General features: G+C 35.9%; 3 protein-coding genes across 6 annotated transcripts; 2 read left to right on the forward strand and 1 right to left on the reverse strand.

Annotated features, from left to right (window-relative positions):
* Positions 1–378: 378 nt before the first annotated feature.
* LOC112512472 (cytochrome P450 98A2-like) lies at positions 379–5,161 on the forward strand. The gene is made up of 3 exons (XM_025118451.1): positions 379–949; positions 3,730–4,127; positions 4,332–5,161. The coding sequence occupies exons 1-3, from the start codon at positions 451–453 to the stop codon at positions 4,968–4,970; spliced, it is 1,536 nt and encodes a 511-aa protein (XP_024974219.1). The 5' UTR covers positions 379–450; the 3' UTR covers positions 4,971–5,161.
* Positions 5,162–5,965: 804 nt separating this feature from the next.
* LOC112512303 lies at positions 5,966–6,481 on the forward strand. The gene has a single exon (XM_025118183.1). It carries the CDS (start codon positions 5,966–5,968, stop codon positions 6,479–6,481), a length of 516 nt encoding a protein of 171 aa, XP_024973951.1.
* A 9,265-nt stretch (positions 6,482–15,746) lies between these two features.
* Positions 15,747–24,346, reverse strand: LOC112512570 (hydroxymethylglutaryl-CoA lyase, mitochondrial-like). Of its 4 annotated transcripts, XM_025118607.1 has the most exons (10): positions 24,256–24,346; positions 24,102–24,164; positions 22,797–23,099; positions 19,492–19,663; positions 19,193–19,372; positions 18,868–18,948; positions 18,599–18,762; positions 18,033–18,169; positions 16,544–16,659; positions 15,747–16,286 (listed from the first exon to the last, which is right to left on the reverse strand). In XM_025118607.1, the coding sequence occupies exons 3-10, from the start codon at positions 23,027–23,029 to the stop codon at positions 16,038–16,040; spliced, it is 1,332 nt and encodes a 443-aa protein (XP_024974375.1). In that variant the 5' UTR covers positions 23,030–23,099; positions 24,102–24,164; positions 24,256–24,346; the 3' UTR covers positions 15,747–16,037. The 4 variants fall into 4 exon arrangements, with proteins under 4 accessions (XP_024974375.1, XP_024974376.1, XP_024974374.1 ...); XM_025118608.1 differs by lacking the exon at positions 24,102–24,164 and having other exon boundaries at positions 19,492–19,597; XM_025118606.1 differs by lacking the exon at positions 24,102–24,164.
* Positions 24,347–24,624: the final 278 nt, after the last annotated feature.

The following is a 24,624-nucleotide window of genomic DNA, read 5'->3' on the forward strand; positions in this document are numbered from 1 at the left end:
TTAAATTAAATATTTTTTAGCACGAATTTTTTCTTTACCACAAACAAATTACTTATGGGTTTCTTACCAAACTAACCACCCTAATTTAATAAATTACATTTTTAGCCTTATTTAAAAAAAAAAAAAAAAGGTCATGAGTTACCCAGTTAGCACCGTATAAGGGCCATAAAATTAATTTTAAAAAAATGGTTATTAAAATAAATAAAAAGTAAAAAAATTAATTTTATGAAATAAATATTTGTGTAAAATAAAGGTGGTAGGTCGGGAAAGGAATTCAAAAGAAGGCAAATACTCCTACCTACCCACCTCTTTTACAAAATAGCAATTTGACGATTCAATCCTTTTCACGTGGACTTAAAAACGCCACCAAGCAGTCAACCAGCCTTCGTTACAAATACACACCCCTTCTCTCACATACACGCACAACCCGGATCCCATTAAACCTCCACCATGGCCGTGCTGCTTCTTCTGGCCGCCGCTATCGTCTTCATCCCCACTCTCTATTACCTTCTCCAAACCCTCTTCCAACGCCTCCGCTTCAACCTCCCTCAAGGCCCACGCCCACTCCCCATCGTTGGAAATCTCTACGATGTGAAACCAGTCAAATTCAGGTGTTACGCGGAATGGGCGAGAACTTACGGCCCGATCTTCTCCGTTTACTTAGATTCGAAGCTGAATGTGATCGTCAACAGTTCGGAGTTGGCCAAAGAGGTGTTGAAGGAGAATGATCAGCAGTTGGCAGACAGGCATAGAAATCGGGCGACGATGTCGTTTAGTAGAGGTGGTAAGGACTTGATCTGGGCTGATTATGGACCTCACTATGTGAAGGTGAGGAAAGTGTGTAATCTGGAGCTGTTTTCACTGAAGAGACTTGAAGCTTTAAGACCTATCAGAGAAGATGAAGTTACTGCCATGGTTGAATCAATTTTCAAACATTCTTCTGATCCTGGTATCATTTTCATCTTAAAACCTCCGATTCGATTTCAATTCCAGTCTATTGTTCATGTTTGTTTTGTGGATTTCAGATATATGCTATATTTCCTCGTAATCACATCAATAACATCATTTTCGTTAGATTTTGATCATCATCAATTGAGAACTAAATTACAAATCGAGCAAGTAAACGGATCTATGTTGATGAATTTACCTAAATCAGCGTACGTTTTTAGGTGCCTAATTGGGGAAAGTAGGTTGGTTAGATATACAAGTATATATCAGCAAATAGGATAACAAGTATTGTTTGAATGGTCCCGTTTCCATATCTGAAAACATGTTGAATACTCTCTTTGTTTTACAAACATTTCTTTCATAATATGAATTTTTTATATGATTCTGAAACAAAAAATACACAGAAACAGGTTTATGAAATACATATGAAACAAACGTTTTATGAAATAAATATACAATGTTCAATTCGTTAAATGCCTTAGATGAAAAAATTAACTCGAAACAAACCATAAGGGTGATGTCTCATTGATTTAAGTTTGGCTTTAAAGATCAAAAGTATCAGGAGGTCTCAGGTTCATATCCAAAGAGGAACAAAAATCCTCTTGTGGCCAGGAAGGTTCAAATGCGGTGACTCCGGATTATCTGCAAAGCAGTTGGTCGTCCTAGAATTAATCGACTCGGAATATTCAGTTTAATAAAAAAAAACTCGAAACAATAACTTAAAGATAAAATTTGTCACGGTTGTAATTCATACCCCCTGAACATCACTTTCTCACCCCTTTCTCTCACAAACTCACTCCCTTACATACCCACCCTCTCTCACATTCAACGATTTTTTTTAAATAATAATTTTAAATTTACACTTTATACCCCTATAATTAGGTAATTAATTTACTTTACGTCCTTTACTTTTAAATTTTTCATTTTACACCTTTATTAAATTAACATACATAATTGTATATTAATTAAAACATGTTTAAAAAATACATTTTTATTTTAACAAGTTACACCATTATAMTCGTCTCGTTAATACCTTCGAAATGAGTCCAATATTAAATAGTTTTTGACTTAATTATATTATTATATATTATATATAATGTGAAAAAAATACTTTTAATATTTATGATTTATAATTTTATAGTTCTTTATTTAATTTATGATACATCATTTATTTTTATATCATTATCACATTAAAATACATAATTTTATATTAACTAAAATTAGATTTAACAACTAAATTAACCTTGCATGAAACATTTTCATACCCTTTATTGATCTTGTTCATCTTACATATATACTCATTTTTTAATATACTTATTAATTTTTAAATTATACTTCATATTCTCTAGTTAACAAACGAATATAAACGAACACGAACACACCTGATTTCTAAACGAACGAACACGAACACAAAGATTTTCATTCGTTTATTGTTTGTGTTCGTTCGTTTGTTCGGTTAAGTTTTTCATTTTATACCTCTATAATTAGTTAATTAATTTACTTTACGTTCTTTCCTTTTAAATTTTTCATTTTATACCCTGATCAAATTAACATACATAATCATATATCAATTAAAATTTGTTTAAAAAATACGTTTTAATTTTAACAAGTTACACCATTATAATCGTCGCGTTTTAATATTTACATTTATAGTTATTTATTTAATTTAATTTATGATATGTCATTTGTTTTTTCAATTTTTGTTTTACATCATTATCACATTAAAATACATAATTTTATATCAACTAAAATACGTTTTAACATGTCACGTTAAATTTTATCTCATATACATCAAGTAACATGTTACATTATGAACAATAAAKAAGTAAATAAATATAATAAATTTTTATAAAGATATAAAGTATAAATATTGAAAAAAATTCATATACAAATATATAATTTAAAAAATACATATTTTTAATATTTTATTAATTAGTAATAATATAAATTTAATTAATTTAAATAATTATTAAAAAATATGTATCCTTAATACTTAATTAATAATAATATATAGTTAATTAATATATGTAATTAAAAATCTAGAGGGTATAATAGAAAAGTATTTAAAAATTGAAGGGTGAAAACTAAAAATATTGAAGGGTGAAAATTGAAAAATAAAATAAATAAAATATAATTATTTTATTGTATTAAATAGGTGGGGGTGTAGAAAATGTAGGGGAAAGAAATAGGAGGGGGTGGGGTTAGAAAACCCCTTATTAAACTATAATAAATTCCATGTGATTTGAATTATAAAACATAAAGTTGACTTAAATCGGCACTTGCTCTACCTAACCATGAATGCCAGCCGCCCAAAAATACTAATCGAGTTTGGTAGGAGCTTTTGCTCCACATAAGTCTGGGGAAGTCGATTTTCTTTTTTTTTTCTTTTTTTCTTTATTTAAATGGTTGAGATTTTCATGGGCCAATTAAAATAAACATAAAAAATAAAAAAAAATAATTAATATTCGTGTTTTTTATTTCCTTGGTCATCGGTCCCAATGGTTGAAATCAATGGCTGCTGATATGAAATGAAGTAAAATTCCGACATATATTTAAATAATTGAAGATAAGAACCGATATTTGTGTCTTTATTGCCTGTGTTTTCATGGGTCCGTTTTTTTGTTTGTAGAAATTAATAACAAAACCATAAAGTTTCTATTTATAGTTGTAAATTGAATACTTTCTACTTACCAGACGTGGCAAATGTTTGTTGAGGATCATTAATGCTTGATAAGTGCAATGTTGTTTAATTTTGAATCAAGATCGATATTTTACGTGCAGATAACCGGGATAAAAGCATAGCGATGAGGGGTTATTTGGGATCGGTTGCGTTCAACAACATTACGAGATTAACATTTGGGAAGCGATTTGTGAACTCAGAAGGTGGAATGGACGAGCAAGGGCAGGAATTCAAAGGTATTGTTTCTAACGGAATTAAGATTGGTGGGAAGGTTTTCATGGCCGAGAATCTCCCGTGGCTTCGCTGGTTCTTTGCCAGTGAAAATGAGATTCTTGCCAAGCATGAACAACGCCGTGACCGGCTCACGAAAGCCATCATGGCGGAACACGATCTTGCACGCTCGAAAACCGGTGGGACCCAGGAGCATTTCATCGATGCATTGCACACGCTTCAGCAGAAGTATGATCTCAGTGACGACACGATTATCGGGCTTCTTTGGGTAAATAATTGATTTCTTACTTCGGTTTAGAGAGATTCAAATGAGAACAAAAAAGTTAAAAATATATCGCAACTGTCAGATGTTAGGTTTATTTTTAAAACAATAAAATTACCCCCCTTATTTTTAAAAATAAATTATATCAAAATTGAGAATTTTATTATCTTTAATTTGATATTTAATTTTAAAAGGTTTGACTTTGACCAGGACATGATCACTGCGGGAATGGACACAACTTCTATATCAGTGGAATGGGCGATGGCTGAGTTGGTTAAGAACCCACGAGTTCAACACAAGGCTCAAGAAGAGCTCGATCGAGTAATTGGCACTGATCGGATCATGTCCGAAACGGATTTCTCGAAACTACCGTACCTCCAATCAATAGCCAAAGAAGCCTTACGGTTGCACCCACCGACCCCATTGATGCTCCCCCACAAAGCAAATTCAAATGTGAAGCTCGGAGGGTACGATGTCCCGAAAGGTGCGATCGTGCACGTAAACGTGTGGGCCATCGCCCGTGACCCCACCATCTGGAAGGACCCTGAGGAGTTCCGGCCGGAGCGGTTCTTCGAGGAAGATGTGGACGTTAAGGGCCACGATTACCGGCTTCTACCGTTTGGGGCCGGAAGGAGGGTGTGCCCGGGTGCACAGCTGGCGATCAACCTAGTCACATCGATGTTGGGCCACCTTCTCCACCATTTCGAGTGGACTCCACCAGCCGGGGTGAAGCCGGAAGAGGTGGACTTGACCGAGAACCCAGGGATGGTGACTTATATGCGGACCCCGCTTCAAGCAGTTCCGACACCGCGATTGCCAAACAATTTGTACAAGCGGGTGCCCGTTTAGTTTTGGTCTATGTTGTTTTGTTTGTAGTACGAACTATGTGACGTTTGTGTTGTAACCAGTTAATGTTATTGAGCTTGGATTTGGCTTGCTTTTGATTGATTTACTTCACGGGCAAGTTCTCTGGTTCAAAACATCATATAGTTCAGTTGTATCGGGAAAAAATTGGTTTAATTGGAAAATGTGATTTGATGGAATTATTATGTTTTCTCGAATTTTTGTAATCAATAAAGTAGTTTAAAAGTTGGGAAAAAGTCTAAAAAAGCAAATCAACTATGAGAAAAGTCAAAAAAAACTCAATAGACTTTACTGTTTGAAAAAATTAAGTCATTTGATAATTTTTTGAAACAAATAAATCCTTGGTGTTGGCTCTAGTTGTTTACTGGCAGTTTTACCAAGTCTTTACTGTTAGTTTTACCAAGTCTTTAGGATTCCTACTCCTAAGGCTTTTTTCAATAATCCAGTAGATACGTATTTACAAAATACCGTCTCATTTCATCCTATTTCATCATTAAGTTAGCTTATTTTGCTCTTTTTCTGGTTTGTAAAAGGCTATAAATTGCCCGGTACTTTGTTGAATAAAGGCAAGCTTTTGAAGCCAACAATTTCTTCTGTGTGTTTTTTAAGCTTCTGTTTACATTTGGTATCAGAGCAAAATCGAGTGTAAACACGAGTGTGTGAGAAAAGAAATTGATTGAGAGATGGTTGCTGAATCAAGTAATTTCACAGCCCCATGTGTGCCAATGTTCGATGGAGATTATGATCATTGGAGTTTTCTCATGAAAAACTTAATGCGCTCAAAGGAGTATTGGAGTGTAGTCTAGGATGGTTACCGTGAACCAGCAGCCGTTGAAGCATCATTCACAGATCAGCAGAAAGTCCTAAATGAAGCAAAGCTCAAAGACTTAAAAGCAAATAACTACCTATTTCAAGCCATTGATAAGTCAATCCTAAAGACTATCACCCAAAAGGAGACGACAAAGCAGATATGGGAGTCAATGAAAGTGAAATACCAGGGAAATGCAAGAGTGAAGCGGGGTCAACTACAAAGACTTCGCAGGTCGTTCAAAGTCTTAGAGATGAAAGGTGGAGAATCGGTGACAGATTATTTTGGAAGGGTGTTAGTTATAGCCAACGACATGCGGAATTATGGAGAAGATATGGATGAGGTCAAGGTCGTGGAAAATATTCTACGGACACTAATAGAAAAATTCAATTTCATTGTGTGCTCGATTGAAGAATCCAAGGAGATCGACCAACTTACAGTTGATGAGCTGCAAAGTTTGTTACTGGTGCATGAGCAAAAGCTGAGGAAACGAGAGATCGGAGAAGAGCAAGTGGTTAAGGTAACAACGGTTTCAAATCGAGGAAAAGGCGGAAGAGGATACTACCAAGGAAGGGGCCGCGACATTGGAGGGAGAGGAAGAGCAACATTCGACAAATCTATCATCAAATGTTTTCGATGTCACAAGCTCGGCCATTTCCAGTACGAATGCCTTTCATGGGGACGATAAGCAAATTATGTAGAGCTCGACGAAAAGAAAGAAATGGTGTTGATGGCGCAGATTGAGGAGACATCTAAGAAACGAGAAGATTTATGGTTCTTAGATTCGGGATGCAACAACCACATGTGTAGTGATAAGAATATGTTCTCTAAGTTGGATGAAAGTTTTACACAATCTATGAAGCTTGGAAATGATTCAAAGATGTTGGTGTCCGGAATTAGGAGTGTCAAAATGGAGATAAATGGGATGATTTACATAGTTGCTAACGTTTTTTACGTACCTGAGCTCAAGAACAATCTCTTGAGCATGGGACAACTACATGAAAGAGGTTTATCCATTTTGATTGAAGATAATAGATGCAAAATATATCATCCAGAGAAAGGTCTCATCATTCAAACAGGTATGGCTCATAATAGAATGTTCACCTTGGTAGCAAAAACTTTAACTAAAGCTGCAAACAAGAACCAGGGGGTGTGTTATCATACCGTCACGCAAGACTTATCTCGACTATGGCATCAAAGGCTGGCACATATCAGCAAGTCGGGTTTACAAACATTGCAGCAGCAAGATCTAGTACAAGAACTACCCCAATTCCCATTGTCTGATGAGGTATGTGCACACTGCTTAAAAGGTAAACAACACAGAGAACCCATGTCAACGCATAGCACTTGGCGAGCTACATAAAGGTTAGAACTTATTCATGCCGACTTATGCGGTCCTATTTCTCCAATTACAAGAAGTGGAAAAAAAATATGTGATGTGTTTAATTGATGACTTCAGCCGTAAGGCCTGGGCTTATTTTTTAAACTCAAAATCAGATGCTTTTTTAACCTTTAAACTCTTCAAAGTACTTGTTGAGAAAGAAACAAGACTTCCTATCAAGTGTTTGAGAACTGATCGTGGAGGTGAATTTATATCAACCAAGTTCAAGAACTTTTGTGAAGCACACGGGATAAAAAGACAGCTAACTACCGCCTTCACCCCTCAGCAAAACGAGTTGTCGAGAGGAAAAACCACATGGTTATGAACTCAGTTAGAAGCATGATGTCCCAATCAAGAGTTCCAAGGACATTTTGGCCAGAAGCTGTGAAGTGGGCAATATATGTGTTAAATCAATGCCCAACGGTAGTCTTGAAAGACAAGACTCCTGAAGAAGCATGGAGTGATCGTCGACCTTCTATTGCACACCTTCGAACATTTGGATGCATTTGTCATGTTCATATACCAGATGAGAAGAGAAGTAAGCTTGATGATAAGACCAATACAAGTGTTTTCTATGGAATCAATAATGAAACAAAAGGCTGCCGAATTTACGATCCTATAACAGATAAGTTAGTGATCAGCAAAGATGTAATCTTTGAAGATAACTCTAACTGGAAGTGGGATAAAAATCCCAAACAAGGTGCTGAAATGAACCTTGACTGGGGGGGAAGAAGATACGTCACAGCTTACTGACGATATTGGGACACGAGGTTCCAGTAGCAATGTTGAGACGGAAGCAATCGGTCTCGTTAGCACTGATGAGATAGAAGCAGCTGGTGTTATTAATATAGAAACTAATAGTGAGCAGCCGTCATCTGATGAAAAAACACGTACAAGGAGACCACCGACATGGACGGAAGACTACGTAAGTGGAGAAGGGTTGTCTGAAAGTGATGAGGCAGAAGATGTTTAAAATTTGTTGTCAATGTTCCCAAGGATCCGACTAGTTTCGATGAAGCCGTGAAGAATGAAAACTGGAGGAAAGCAATGCAGTCCGAAATTGAGAGCATCGAAAAGAATGGAACATGGTTTCTTACAGATTTACCAAAAGGTGTGAAGAGTATAGGAGTCAAATGGATTTATAAAACCAATTTCAATGAACATAGTCAAGTGCAAAATTTCAAGGCCCGGTTAGTTACAAAAGGGTACGTTCAAGAATATGCAGTCGACTATTATGAAATATTTGCTCCGGTAGCCCGGATGGATACCATTCGAACAATTCTAGCTCTAGCTACAAACAAAGAATGGCAAGTGTATCAGTTAGACGTGAAATTGGCATTCCTCCACGGTGAACTGGTAGAAGATGTTTATGTTGAACAGCCACAAGGATTTGTAGATGAAAGAAATCTCGACAAGGTCTATAAATTAAGAAAAGCTTTATATGGACTAAAACAAGTTCCACGAGCTTGGTTTAATCGCATAGAAAAAAAAATCTTAAGGGAGGGATTTACGAAGTGCTCTAGTGAACAAACTCTATTCGTGAAGAACAACAATCCAGGTATGCATTTGAATGTAAGTTTGTATGTTGATGATCTGATATTTACTGGGATAATGAGGCAGTGATGAGAAAATTTAAGGAGTCGATGATGAAGGAATTCGATATGACTGATTTGGGTAAGATGAAATTTTTCCTTGGCATTGAAGTTCATCAATTGGACAGTGGTATATTTATATGTCAAAAGAAGTATGCATTGGAAGTCCTAAGAAGGTTTGGAATGAAAGACTGCAAGGCGGTTCATAATCCTATTGTTACCGGCTCAAAAATCTCGAATGAACAAGGAGAAGCAATCGATAACACCTATTTCAAGCAAATTATAGGAAGTTTGATGTATCTCATTTCCACTCGCTCAGATTTGATGTTTTCAGTATGCTTAGTTAGCAGATACATGGCTCGGCCTAAACAGAGTCATTTGATGGCTGCAAAAAGAATCCTTCGCTATGTTGCTGGTACGAGTGGCTATGCGATATTGTATTCAAGGAACTCCGATGACGAGTTAGTAGGATTCACCGACAGTGATTATGCAGGGTGTATGGATGATATGAGAAGTACTTCAGGTTACGCTTTTACGTTAAGCTCGGCAGCAGTAGCATGGTCTTAAAAAAACAAGCAATTGTCACTCTATCGTCTACGGGGGCAGAATTTGTAGCTGCTGCTGCGTGCGCGTGTCAGGAATTTTGGATGAAGAAAATTCCGGTGAGTCTTGGATGTGGGGGTAAAAGATGCGTGACGATCTTCTGTGATAATAGCTCAAGTATTAAATTATCCAAAAATTCTGTTATGCAAGGGAGAAGCAAACATATAGGAGTACGATTTTACTTTCGAAGAGAATTGTCCAATGACAAGGAAGTCGAACTGGTTCAATGTGGAAGTCTGGAGTAGATAGTTGATATATTTACAAAGCCACTTAAGCTTGAGCAATTTCAGAAACTAAGAAGCTTGTCGGGAATGGGTGAATTAAACTAAGCAGCTGGGCAGCCTATGCTTAGTTTAAGGGAGGGAATGTTGGCTCTAGTTGTTTACCAGCAGTTTTACCAAGTCTTTACTGTTAGTTTTACCAAGTCTTTAGGAGTCCTATTCTTAAGGCTTTTTTCAATAATTCAGTAGATTAAGTTAGCTTATTTTTCTCTTTTTCTGTTTTGTAAAAGGCTATAAATTGCCCAGTACTTTGTTGAATAAAGGCAAACTTTTGAAGCCAACAATTTCTTCTGTGTGTTTTTTAAGCTTCTGTTTACACTTAGACATTCTAGAATCTATTAAATAACTCCTTGGAAATCTGAATGAGTATCAGATAAATACTAACATTTGTCTAAATATCAGGCCTTCTTCCCTATGATAGATAGCGGACATTACTACTACCTCGTTGTTTTCAATCTAAAGAACCCGTCCATTGTTATAATTGACAACGGGTATCCAGAAGTAAAATATCATGAAGAGCTTCTGCGAAAGTATGACTTTCTGACAGACATCTTGATACGAAATCAAGTTATTTAAAAAGTACCTTTCATTAATATTATAAGGGTATTCGCACAATGTAGTGAGACACATCTCGATTTTAATATTTTGTTTTATTGATTTTTGTCTTAATCGATGTTATAATACGATTTTACGTGGTTTTAAGAAAGTGATAATATTTTTATTTTTAAATACAATATAAATATGAAGATATCATTAAAATTTGAAAAAAAAAATTGATATTAGTACCACACTAACTGTTTAGAAATTTTCGTTTTCTTGTATATTTCTTTAATTCATTTTTTTATTTTCGGTTTAATAATATAATTTTTTATAAAGATAATAATTAAGTATTTTGTTAGAACTCAATGATTATCTTAATTATATTTTAGATTTTTTATATTTAAAAATGAGATTTTTATCTAATATTTGATTATGTTTATCTGCAGTTAGTTACACGAATTCAAACATGAAGCTTTAGTAAGTTGTACTTATGCTCAATTTACTTGTAATCTTAAATTTTAAGTAATATGCATCAATAAACAATACTTCATGCATAAAAAATGTTTTTAAGAGTTTTTGTCAAATGCTTTATAATATAGTATAGATATACCGTTTGCCGATAAACTTTTGTTTTGAATCTGCAGCATAGTTTAATGATCAAGCATTTGACCACAATTCAGTTCGATTGAACCACCTTCAAATCAGAATTAATACGATGGCTCAACATTAATGTTTCATCATATCCAAAGCTGTTTAGAATTAAGAATTTAAATTCAAAGCTCTTTTATACTTGAGCATGCATATTTTCTCTTCAAAGCTGTTTTTTCATCCTTTTGTTTTCACAATTTCCACACACTTACATATTATCTGCTTCATCATCCCTCAAAAAAGAAATTGTTTCCAAAATATCTAATACTTACATAATGAAATTGTTTCATCACCCATAAAGAAAACACCTTCATAATCTGACATCCGTCGTTCGAACACACAACGAATCTTTTAACCCATCCGCAACTTCAATAAACGTCGCATACCAATTGAATGAAACATCTGAAGCAACCGATCTCTAATCAAGTTGTAAAATCTTCAACACGAAAGATCCTTTTTTGACTCTCTCTCTCTCTCTCTCTCTCTCTCTCTCTCTCTCTCTCTAGCCCTGTACTCTTATCCTAGGATCCCCATTTTACTCCCCATGCCCTCTATGTCTCGTATCCACATATCCCATCACCAAGTACTCTATATATCTAATAATTTCTCATTGTTTTAATCCATAAAAATGTTGTGGCGACAATATATTGGTTGCATAAATTATTGTTAAGAAGCCCCATGACATTTAAGAAGTTGTCAATGTGGTAGCTAGACTCTTCTACTGATATGTCAACATCGTTGGGGCCATGGCTCTTTTGGACCGGGCTATTCCTATCATTTTAAATTTCAAGTTAATTTATGCCGTAAAATACCTACAACTCCGATATCTGGAACAAGGACATACTCAGAGTTTATACAGAGGCAAACACACAAGAAGCCAGATGTCAACATCAATTTATTTATGTCAGAGTTTGTGTAAGACCATATTTTTCATGAGAGGTGTTATTACAGTTAAATTGTATATGTTAGCATCATGTTAGTAGGGTTGGGTTCACGTGAGACCAAAGGTTTTTCATGAGGCCCGTAAGATCAATTTATGTTCATTGATTAACTTTATAAGCTAATGATCTAATGATCTAAAGTTGCACGGTGGCAATTTTGGGATTATTGAGAAGTCTCGTGGCAATTTTGTGATTATAAATGTTCAAATTGTAGATCTAATCCAAATGTTGAGGATTGGTTTTACGGTCTCACGAAAAACATTTGGTCTCACATGATCCCAAGTCCATGTTAATAATGGGGAATGATAGCAAGACTTGTGGATATTGTCAATTAGTTTAGATAGTTACATAGGTACAGTTTTTCTTGCATCTTATTTTTTATATACTGGGTTATTCCTTGATAAAAGATCTGATCTCCTGCAGTTCTTTCATATCTATTTGAGCTTTCTTTTTCAAATTGATTAATTGATCCATCCTTTTAATAGATAAAATTGTTATCTTTGAAATCACTTGGTGCATTTCTGAATCGAATAGTTCTTTGGGTCATGTTAATTCTTGTTGGAATACTATACATTGAATCTGTTGTAAATATCTGGGTTTAACTGTTGTAGATCATTGTATGGACTGGTTCATGGTGTGTCGTAAATCTTATGGATGGATATTTTAATCGAACATAAGTACAAATATAACAGGCATTACGACATCTTGAAAGAATTTGAGATTTTAAAATTGAACAAATTTCAATAAAAATTTTACATTACGTTGTATTGTATGGGTACACAATTGACATAATAAAAATTTTGAGTAGATTAAAAAAATGGAACTTAGATCTACCTAACCCCCTTGACAAACCAGTAAACCAGTCATCAGGGATTGTTTAGATCGGCGGCTCATAATCTGGCACGTGGTTTTCATGTTGGAAAATGACGTCAGTGGTTTTTAATTTTCATTGGGTTTGTTTCGACCGACCCCCGGTTTGTGAAAACAGATCACATCAAGGCTTAAAATGTCTTTTTATTTTATAATAAAATGATTATAAAAAAACTTTAACAATTAATTAAATAAAAATAATTAGTAAACCAAAATCAATATCATTATTAGGAAGACTCGTGCAACACATTTCTAAAAGATGGTGGTAAAATGTATGGCTGCTTATTAACATTTTTTTATTTTATTTTTAATTTGTGATTTGATCTGATTTTAATATAAATAATTGTATATGTAATAACACCTTATCTCATGTTATAACATATATTTATTAATTATGTATGCATATTACTGATGTTTGATTTTTCTGGACAAAACCGGTCCTTACTGCTTAGGTTGAACACTAGGATTGGTTTGAGTCTGATGGTTTTAATCGGTCCAGATACAGACCCGGTTTTAAAAAATTGTATTTTTCTCTCCAAAAGGTAGTACTGTTGTTTTTGCAAAAGGAAATCGAGGCCAAATTTTGACCTAATACGTACAACCTACCTTCAAAACAACGGGGATGAGTTCCTGGAAGAGTAGTTTGCTAACGCGGTTATTGGTACGTCGGTTTCTACATTTTAGACCTTTCAAAGTGCATCCATTACCAATTTACTATAACAAACTAACAACTCTTGATAAAAGCAAAGTGATTTATAGGATTTTTTTTCCTGTATTTCCAAAGTTAAGAATCTTTTATCTCATCGTGAACTGATCTCTACAATAATAGTTGTATATAAGAGCCTTTTTCTGGGTTTCATATATTTTTTTCAACATCAGTAATTACTATATATAGGGTGTTTCAAATACAACGTGTGTCATTCGTACAATCCAATTTGAATCGTCCATCTACTCTAATAAATATAGTGTTTTATAAATATTTTGATTCTTTTTGTTGATCATAATTAATAAACTACAGTTATCTTCCGTAAATATCTAAATCATAATAAATGAACAATATTATTTACATAATTATTTCAATTGATTGGGATGTATGAATGAAATGATTTGTATAATAAACAACATCTCTCTCTCTCTCTCTCTCATATTCAAAAAGTGGTAAATATTTGAGAAGTAAAAAAATAATCAAAACCCTTCATCTGATCAACATTTGGGCTTTGACGGTGAAGCACTGCATGATTCCTCACATGGGTATGTAGAAGATAGGAAGGTAGTTTCTTAACTTTTATAATTAGGTAGCAAAGGAATTTATATGTGAACCCATAAGATACACATATGAACTATATATGTTCATATGTGAACCCGTTAACTAGTTCACATGTGAACTATTTAACTGGTTCATATAAGAACCCACAGGTTCATATATAAATCGGTTAATTAGTCCATATGTGAATCGATTAATTAGTTCACATGTGAATCAATTAAAATAGTTCATGTGAATTACACGAGTTCACATATGAACGTATAGTTCATATGTGAATCACATATGTTCATATATGAACTCGTTTACCGCCATTCTGTAAGAGTTATAAAACTATCATCTCTATTTTTTGCATAGCCGCAATTTGTAATTATTAATCAGTCAAATCCGATCTTGGCCGTATGAATAGTTAGGATCACTTCGTTATTTCTTAATCATTTACCACTTCTCAAAATAATTTTTGGCTATATATATATCTAAAAATCCTATATCCTTTTCATTTGGAACTTTAGCACCGCTCTAAGTTACGACTCTCTAAGAGAGATCTAAAGAAACAAGATAATTTTGATTCTTGTTTTTTAATAGTTTTCGGAATACAAATGGAATATCCTTTCGGTCCCTCCTCGAAACACACCTTCTGTTTTTAACCCATTTTTTTAAAGATATAGACTTTAAAATCGAACTCAAAAAACTGAATTTTAGAGTTCGAAGAGTTTTCATAAAAATAACAAAGAAAGCAAAAACATTTTTATTCAAAAGAAAGACAATTCCATTATTTATACCGAGAAAAAAATATGAATCAAGTGAAACTAAAAAATAAAAGGATCCCATAATCAGCATTTAGATAATTAATGAATCAATATATATAAGGGTGAGTTCATTTGTTAACCGAATATATGGTGTTAACTTTATGAACTGATCTTATCTATTGATCTTTAAAATTTGTGGTTGAGATCATTTATGGCATGGACAAGATAATATAAGCGAACAATGTTCATAAAGGGTATTTTAAGAAAAGATTTTAGTTGTCAATTAATGACAATGAGATGTTTTGTAACTGCCCATTAATGACAATTGGATGTTTTTTAACTGCCCATTGATAACAATGTAACTATCCGGTAATTACTCTCATCATCGAATCGAAACCGACAGCAAGATCCACGACATTAGATTCTTCTACAGGTTTTTTTGGTTAATGGTTCATGTGTGAACAAGTATTCAATATTTATGGGAATTGTTCATGTGTGAACAAGAATGTATATGGAAAAAAGTCGTAAAGGTTTTTGTAACATCCATGTTTTATTTTAGGAAACACATACGCTATGTAGTCTCATTCATATATGAAATAAATGTGAAATGATATCTGGCTCATCTGTGAACAAACATCAAATTGTGCTTATGAACAAGGTTCATGTGTTTACTTCTGAACATTGTTCAAGTTTTTTTAAAATAATTGCTAATTTGTACATACGTAGTTTTTGTTATATATATATATATATATATATATATATATGTGGTTATCAGGTTCACATATAAACACAATACTTTTTTAAATGTTGAAACTCAAGTATAATTAAGAAATGTAACCGACAATTAATTTACTTACAATAATTAAGAAATGTAACCAACAATTAATTTGCATAGAATATTCACAATAGCAAGACATGGAATAATTAAGAAATGTAACTGAAAATTAATTTGCACTAAAAGAAAGATCAAATAAAAAATTTCATTTTTACCATCATTAAATAAATTACAGGTGATGTAACCAACAACATAATCCTTTTTATACCTACTGAATACTCCCTCCATCCCAAAATAAAAGTTCACACACAATTTTAGAAACGTTTTTAATTAACTAAATGACAATGTTACCCTTAATAACAGAGGCAGTAATGACTTTCTCCATCTTATAATTAAGGATAGAATTGTGAAATGTGCATTTACCTGTGAAAGTGGACCCTTATTTTGGGACATACTAAAATAAGAACTTGGACACATATTTTCGGACAAAGGGGTAACTACCGACACTAAAATAGAAACGTTTTATCACATCACCCGCGATGCCAAGATTATCGTAATCCATATGAAATAACTTCAATCGACACCAAAAAGTTTCATGGTGCCTTATAATTTGGATGCGCAAAATGCGGTTTTACTCAACGCGGTTGCAACTTTAGACTCGGAGGGCCGACCCAAATGTCTCCTGATAAAATCTCCAGCCAACGTGAGCTTTCGAAGATCCACATTGGTCTTTACACCAAGCCCGTTAAGCATATATACAACATCCTCCGTGGCTACGTTACCACTTGCACCTTTGGCATACGGGCAACCACCAAGACCCGATACAGATGAATCCACCACACTAATCCCCATCTGTTTCAAAAGAATTATTTTTTACTTCAAAATTATGCATAATAGCATATAGAATGTCCGCTATACCAAAGGGTAGAGCATCTATATCCGTGTAGATGCAACTTGTGCAGAAGTGCGAGCAAAAAGGCATATATAACAGACACGGATCATCTCAACACATTCGTGAATGCATTAGACTTGTCTTTCTCTACGTCGATGTGAAAATCTGTTCTATCGAAATATTTATTGCTTTCTTTGAGAGAGAGAAACAATCTTACTTGCAGTGATATAAGGATATTCGAAAGGGCTTGCCCGTAGGTATCATGAAAATGTACAGCAAGCTTCTCTAAAGGGACAACACTTTTAACGGCCTCGATCATAGGGATAACGGAACCTGAAGATAAGAATCAAAAGGCAGAGTGAGGAACATGCTATACGTAAACGATGAAGTTGTCAAGGTAGCAGAAACCAGTAGTCCCCCAAAAGGCAAGAATTACCACAAGTATAATGATTTTATGTACAAAAGTGCAGTAAAAGTCATCTTGTAATGAAAATACTGCACGAACCGCCACTTAGACGTATTCTTGGCCTAATATTACAAGAGCAAAAGATCCACGCAGCCCGTAAAGAAATTTACAGAAATGACATTATTGTTTTTTGATATTCAAATTTTGTTTTCCATCTAAAATTACAAACTTTAATCTGAAAATGGAAGAGACGGTAATCTTGGACTTGCCCAGAAAACAGTTCTGACCTCCTTTCCCTCCCAGCTCTGTTGTTCTCTTTGTATTGGGCAGGCTCCGATAGGAACCTAAATTTGATTGGGAACCCGGGAACCGCCATCAGCACTAGACGTGGCATATTCCATGAATATGGATGTGCTATTCACCATGAATGTTGCAACATATTCATCATGAATTGCACATTCATTATGAATAACACATCCATAACATGTACATATTAATCATGAATGTGTGATTCATGATGAATAACACTTCCATATTCATCATGAATGTGTTATTCATGATGAATATTCATCCCAAAGAGGGACACGTGGAGCGCTGTGGTGGTTCCCGGGTTCCTGATTAATTTTGGGTTCCTATCGGAACTTCCCACTATTTAGACCATCTTAATTGAAGTAATCTGTTTATAATGTTTCACATATTATGAGTTTGGTTACCTGTAGAAAGTTCAATAATATATCAACAAAATATAAAATAAAATTAGAATTCTATAACAAGGAACTAAAATTTGTTTATAATAATATGAAAAGGATTAAACATTAAGCATCATTACTTGTATGTTAATCTAATTAATATGTTAGAAAATAAGACGAAAAGCATCTTCACTATTAATCAAGGAAGATAGGTCCAACCACAAGGGTCGTGTCCGATTGGTTTGAGCTTGGGCTCCAATCGTCAAAAGTTCCTATAGGTCCCAGGTTCGAATCCGAGGAGGAATAAGAATCCCCTTGTGGCCACGCAGGTTCAAATGCGGCAACTCCGGGCTACCCGCGTCACCCTAGGATTAGTTGGCTCGCATAGCTGGTTGGATATCCAGGTTAATAAAAAAAAAGGAAGATAGGTCCCATGTGAAAAGTGATTTTGTGATGTGTAGGAAAATGCTAGACTCTCGAGTTGGGAAATGTTGTTAAAGATCTAACGACCTCAACTATATAATCACGTAAGAGGAGACGATATTGTACTCAAAACACGTCAAATACTAATTCACATGATGAACATGTACATGAAGACCGAAATTGCATACCAGGAGTACCAACCCCGATGGTATCACCGAGGGAAATTTCATCACAGCCCATTTTTAGAAGTTCCTCGGCAACGTAGGCCACTTTGGTTGGATGCACTGCTCCTTCCATTGGACATCCGACAACGCATGATACGTACCTGGTAAAAACAGGGGGGATATTTTAATTAATATGGTTGTAACCACCTTTTTGACCACAGCCATTGGATCATCTCAATCTAACGGATTAGATGAGTTCTCAGGTTCTTCTCTTAGGGTTTTCTCCGGATCCTTTTCTATGTATAGGGGCATCATCGAACGAGAACCTCAAAAAGGTTGGGAACCAGGGAAACATGTGTTGTTTCACATTGTGGAACAATATTTTAAATCCTAGTTTAGATGAAAATAAACCATGTGAAACAATAATTGGGATGGGTTCACATGGGTCTGTAACCTTTTTGTGGTTCTCACATGATTAGCCTGCTATATGTGTGCGTGTGTGTTTGTGTGTATACACACAGCATCCAGGGAGAGTACATGCACTACCAGTCCATGAAAAACAAATCGTCACAATAAGCTAGATCAAATACCCGCGTACAGGGAGTGAGCGTTCCTTAGCAGCAGAAGCAACATCACGATAACGGGCAAGACTTTCATTTATAGTACAATTAATGTTTGCACGTGAAAAGGACTCAGAAGCTGCAGCAAACACTGCGACTTCCTTCACTCCAGCTGCAATAGCCGCCTCTAATCCCTGAAGACAGATAGATTGGGAGAAACAGTAATGTGTAAACCCCCTTTCTACAAAATTTGTGCCATTATATTATTATCGAAGATTCGACAGGAAAATACAGCTTACCTTCAGATTTGGTATTAGTACAGGGAATCTAGCACCCCTAACACTTCTAATTTCTTCAATTACATCTTTTGCATCTGCCAACTGCAATTTTGAGCTCCATAAGATACTAACGATAGTTGGAATGACATCAACTTACTCTAGAGGCACTGAAAACACCAAACAGAATATGTAGCATCATATGAAGCCGACCAAAATGAGGATGACATGGCTACGGACATTCACATTAAGTCATTAGAAAAGCAAATCCTCAATCACTTGTACCAAGAGCAAGGTGGAGGATCAAAGGTAGTAGCTTTAACACTACAATACAACCAAGCCAGATTACCTGTGGTACCCATTTTGGTGAGACAAAACTAGTTGCTTCAACAACCGGCAATCCTGAATTAACCAACAATTTGATCAATTCAACTTTTACGGCAGTAGGTACGATATCCTTCTCATTCTGCAGCCCATCCCGTGGACCAACTTCAACTATCTTGACATATCTTGGGATGTTGACTAATAACTGCAATATTCGTTATACATTAATAAAATGGCTTCTAAAGTGACCAAAATTATTAATATTCGACAAAAACTGGCCTGTGCATGTTATAAGAAAACATTAGTTTAACAATTTGATTGTACCTTATGTTGTAAATTTGTCGTAATACTATCAATGCACTGCGTGCTGTAATTAGAACTTGACATGCATATATGTGGACGTAGACTACCAACAACAGGCGGTTGATGTCTGCATTGTTGTAGAGACATCCTTGTTAGTCTTTTCGATGGAAATGGCTCTCCAGTAGTCACATCACTACAATGAACCAATGGAAGCACTAAACAGAACCATGCAATGTACTATAGTACCTTAAAACCATCAACAAGCATTTGAAGCATACCAGCCACAAAAATGATTAGAAATAAGAAGAATGTATGATAGAATTTTTGAATTTAGCATATAATTCTACTTGACATAGTCCCATTAGAGACATAGTTAACATGTCATGCGACCAAAAGATAAAAAAAAATAAAAATATACCACTAAGTATGATATCATGATCAGAACTAAGGTACACCCAAGAGTCAGCGGCTTAGGATTGGTTGCATGCTGAATCGCAGAAATTAAAAATTTGTGGACATACTGATTAGCACTCTACAAATTGGTTTATGTGAACACCATAGCTTTACCAATTTATCCTATTGTACCTTCATTTTCATGTTAAGTCCAAAGGTTCGAACAAGTCTTGACTTGAAGGACCATGTGTGGCTAACAAAGTGCGTCTATTTCTTGAATCAAAACTATACAAAGAAAAATTGGGCATCAGTACGCGTACTTTCTTTTCTTTTCTTTCCCATATGCTTACAATTGGTTGATTTCTTTTCCAATTCTTTCTACGAATATACTGATACGTCTCAGCCCGACCCGCACTGGGGTCGGATATATCAGCTTCGCAAAAGAGAGGCAGGAAACAAGTAGAGGGGGGCTGTTTGCAATTTACTTATTCTTAATTATCTTAATTAGTTGATTAGGATAGATATTAATTAGTTTATTAGGATAAATATGTTTTCCTATTTTTTAGGATTAGGGTATATTTTTTAGGATTAGGGTACGGCTTTATTTAAGGGACCGGCCACCCCATTGTTTGCATTCATTCTAGTATTTTGATTCTTGTCGTAGACATTGGAGATTACTAGGTCTCGAATTCCAGGGTTTATTTTAATAAGCATCCGATTAGTGGTACTTTTGGCCGCTAATCTTGATTTTGCCAATTGATTCATATCAAATTGGTATCAGAGCATCGATCTTGCGCCTGTGATTTTATCCACACTACCATGACCAAGATTCAGGATCTTGAAGCTGAGTTGACCCAACAGAAGGCTGCCGTCGAACAGTTCCGCGCTGAGACGACGGAGCGGTTCGAAAACTTGGAGACCACCGTGGAATCGTTGCGCACTGAAACAGAGAAGCGACATGCGGAGATGATGAAGGTCATGTTGCAACAGTTCCAGGCGTTGAAGCCGCCACCACCGCCGACAGCAGCCATGCCATTGCCAATCTTCACCGATTGCACCATACGGCCCATAATGCAGCAATCGAATCCGATTTTTGATGAGAATGGTGCGCCCCTGCCGCCTTGGCATGCAACCAGCAGTACGGCCAGGGAACCGAACAGGCCCATCGGCACTCAGGAAATTCCTTTTTTGGAGTCAGGTACGTTTGCTTTTTCTGAGACTGAAAGGCCGTTTGGCAGCGGCTATGGAAGGGGCACAGGAACTTCGGGAGAACGGGGGTGGGTGCCCGGGACGGACTATCGCCTTCGTAAGCTGAAGATGCCGTTGTTTGATGGAACTGATGCATATGGGTGGGTGTACCTCATGGAAAGATTTTTCGACGTTCAGGGATTTGTTACTACGGGGGAGAAGTTGAGGGCGGCGGTGTTGGGGTTGGAGGGACAAGCCCTTGCATGGTACCGATAGAGTGATGATAGGCACCCTTTTCGTCACTGGGAAGGATTAAAAAACCGGTAGTTGGCTCGGTTCCAGTCATCTCAGGAAGGGGACCTATACGAACAATTTTTGGCAATTAAACAAGAAAGGTCGTCCCGCGAGTATGTAGGGAAATTTGAAACAGTATCGGCACAGCTAAGGGGCATTCCTGAGAAGATTATGCAGGGTACATTCCTAAAAGGGTTGAAACCGGAGCTACGAATTTCCGTGAGGTTGCTTCAACCAGTGGACTTAGATCAGGCGATCCAACTAGCTCTTATGGTAGATAAAAATAAAACTATCAGCACTGGGAACGCGGAAAAAGGGGAAAACAAAAGTCAGCCAATGCGGACCGGAGTGGGGGGCTCACGGCCGATGGCCGCCCCACCAACGGGAACCCAACGACCGACAACAGGGGATAACGAACAGCCGTTTAAACGGATGACAGACTCGGAACAGGCGGATAAACGGGCTAAGGGCTTCTATTTTCAATGCGACGGGAAGTTCACACCCGGACACCATTGCCCCGAGAAATCCCTGCGGATCATGTTAATGGATGATGAAGATGACAAGGGGGAAGAGGTAACACCGGAAACTCACGCACACTTGGATGCGATGGAGGTGTCAGTACACTCAGGCGGTGGAGCAGTTCCCTGGCTTTCACCTTGAGGACAAGGTGAATCTTTGGGGCGGGGGTAATGATATTGATACGTCTCAGCCCGACCCGCACTGGGGTCGGATATATCAGCTTCGCAAAAGAGAGGCAGGAAACAAGTAGAGGGGGGCTGTTTGCAATTTACTTATTCTTAATTATCTTAATTAGTTGATTAGGATAGATATTAATTAGTTTATTAGGATAAATATGTTTTCCTATTTTTTAGGATTAGGGTATATTTTTTAGGATTAGGGTATGGCTTTATTTAAGGGACCGGCCACCCCATTGTTTGCATTCATTTCTAGTATTTTGATTCTTGTCGTAGACATTGGAGATTACTGGGTCTCGAATTCCAGGGTTTATTTTAATAAGCATCCGATTAGTGGTACTTTTGGCCGCTAATCTTGATTTTGCCAATTGATTCATATCATATACTGATAGCATTTTCAACAAAATAACATGTTTCTTGATAAAGGTGGAGTATTTACAAATATCTAGTCGTTAACATGTGACCATCATGAGCTGAGTTGTCTATCAGTACAACTAATTATTCCAGTACAATCCTCATTTGCTCTAACAAAAAAGGCATATACCATGACCATACCTCATCACTCCTTAAAATCACAGAAGAAAATTCCAAAAATGTATAAATTTGTAGCAATGAACCAACATCGAACCGATTCTACAGGTACAAGGATCCATCAAATGCAACCAGCAACAACGAATAATTTAACCAAATGTATAACAGATTCCATGGAGGATTCAAGTTACTGGATAGATATCCGATTCCCGCACATATACTTACATTTGACTTTTTGATGAGCCAAGTTTCCCTCCATAACTGCAATTTCCAGCTTCCATGTCATGTACTTGGCTTTTAGATGCTACAGGGTGGTTGCTTTCAAGTGCATCCACACCAGTGCTGAAATGCTTTTCAGAAGCTATTGGCATCAAAGTGCTTATAAAAGTAGGACTATATGTGTTGGGCAGAAAAGATTTACCCTTGGTAAATCTACCAAGAACCTTAGATGTTAACATTATCAATAAGATGAGTAGGGAGGACAAGAACTCATATCGAAGAGGCCAGTCCACTTCTCTTCCAATTTACCTGAATTCTCGAAAAGGAAAAGGAAAAGCATTAGTGAACTCCTGGTACCATATATAACCTTAAAAATAATTGAAAAAAAAATGAAAGTGACAAGCAACATGTAGTAGAAGAAAAATAATATACTCCTCTATCCACCTGATTGTGATCAAATGACATAGGATTCCAGAGAAGTTGAATAAAAAAAATACTAGTGATGACAATGTGAGTAATTATCAATGTAAATATACAATTATTTTACCTAGGATTTTCAAAGATGACTTATTTAACTGCCAACATCAAAATCTAAGAGCAACGATATTAGCTACAACACATGTTTAGAAGCTCCTCGGACTCGGATTATTTAAATAGAACTTTTTTAAACACATCTTCTAGCAACCTAAAGTACACATGTGTGTATGCATATACATACATTTATGGAAAAGGGTATGCCTCACAACAAATAGTGCTTAACAATTAAGATAGAAACATTCCTCTAAACAAGTACATTCAATGCACCTTGGGTATTATCACTACTCATCCTGGAGAGCATCTCAAATACCACTTCCTTTTTACATTCAGAGTACATTAGATGCTTTTAGATAGAGGGGAAACATGTTATTTGCTAATCATTCGAATTTAGAAGCTTATAACCTGATTGCATTACTTGTCAGCAGTTGTATTAAGAGAAAAACCAGATCATTAGAATCATTCCAAGAACATAAGTTTAATGGCAATTGGCAAAACACATGTAAAAAAGATAATCTAAAAGGCCACACCCAGGTATTGTGGTAGAAAACAAAGATTGATCCCACATGAAAAATATTGGCTATCAAGAAAACAGAATAGGGTCACTGTTCATTGTCTACAACATCAGGCCGTGTTAGGTTTCAAATCGTGGTAACCCAAAGCTACTAAATACCAACTACGATCGTCACTATATATGGAAACATATCGGAGTTCGTACACAACACATCCGATATAAATTGGATTAACGATTGGAGGGAATCGAGTTCAGGAACTCACATCGCATGGCCTAAAGGCCACCGTATTCCAGGTTTGGCAGCCCAATTGACGCCATATTACCATCTAACATCAAAATAGAGTTTTACCAAAATACTCGTACAATCTTCCTCAACAAAAACCCTAATCAAGATTACAAATTTATTTGGATAATTACCTCCGTTAACGCTTAGATCAACAAACTAAACCCTCAACCGGAAAATCAGAAGTTCTCCAATAGTTCCTCGATGGTAACTGTATTCAAAACGATCAGAACGAGCTGTGTCAGCATCTTTATCTTTCAACATTTATACAGTGCAGAGTAGAAGAGACGGCCAAAAACCGGACCAGCTCGGGTCTAAAATATAAATTGGTCCCGGTTCAAGAATGCAAAGCCGTAATGGGTCCGGTCGATCCCAAAAACAAGTGTTTATATTTAAATTTTAATAAACTAGAAAGGCATATGTAATGATACATTTTAATTTTAATATTTTATTTATTTTTTATTTTAATCGATATTATTTGATTTTGAAAAAGCAATTATGTT

The sequence above is a fragment of the Cynara cardunculus genome (genome assembly GCF_001531365.2).
Source record: "Cynara cardunculus var. scolymus isolate 2C chromosome LG 5, CcrdV1, whole genome shotgun sequence".
NCBI lineage: Eukaryota > Viridiplantae > Streptophyta > Magnoliopsida > Asterales > Asteraceae > Cynara > Cynara cardunculus.

Excerpts from the sequence above, each read along its gene's own strand:
- LOC112512472 (XM_025118451.1), top strand. The coding sequence starts at position 451 with ATGGCCGTGCTGCTTCTTCTGGCCGCCGCTATCGTCTTCATCCCCACT. Across the intron at positions 950-3,729 it reads CAAACATTCTTCTGATCCTG|ATAACCGGGATAAAAGCATA; the intron begins GTATCATTTTCA and ends TTTTACGTGCAG. Across the intron at positions 4,128-4,331 it reads CGATTATCGGGCTTCTTTGG|GACATGATCACTGCGGGAAT; the intron begins GTAAATAATTGA and ends GACTTTGACCAG.
- LOC112512303 (XM_025118183.1), top strand. The coding sequence starts at position 5,966 with ATGAAAGTGAAATACCAGGGAAATGCAAGAGTGAAGCGGGGTCAACTA.
- LOC112512570 (XM_025118606.1), bottom strand. The coding sequence starts at position 23,029 with ATGTTAACATCTAAGGTTCTTGGTAGATTTACCAAGGGTAAATCTTTT. Across the intron at positions 19,664-22,796 it reads GGCTCATCAAAAAGTCAAAT|TGATGTGACTACTGGAGAGC; the intron begins GTAAGTATATGT and ends GGTTCATTGTAG. Across the intron at positions 18,949-19,192 it reads CACCAAAATGGGTACCACAG|TTGGCAGATGCAAAAGATGT; the intron begins GTAATCTGGCTT and ends TCAAAATTGCAG.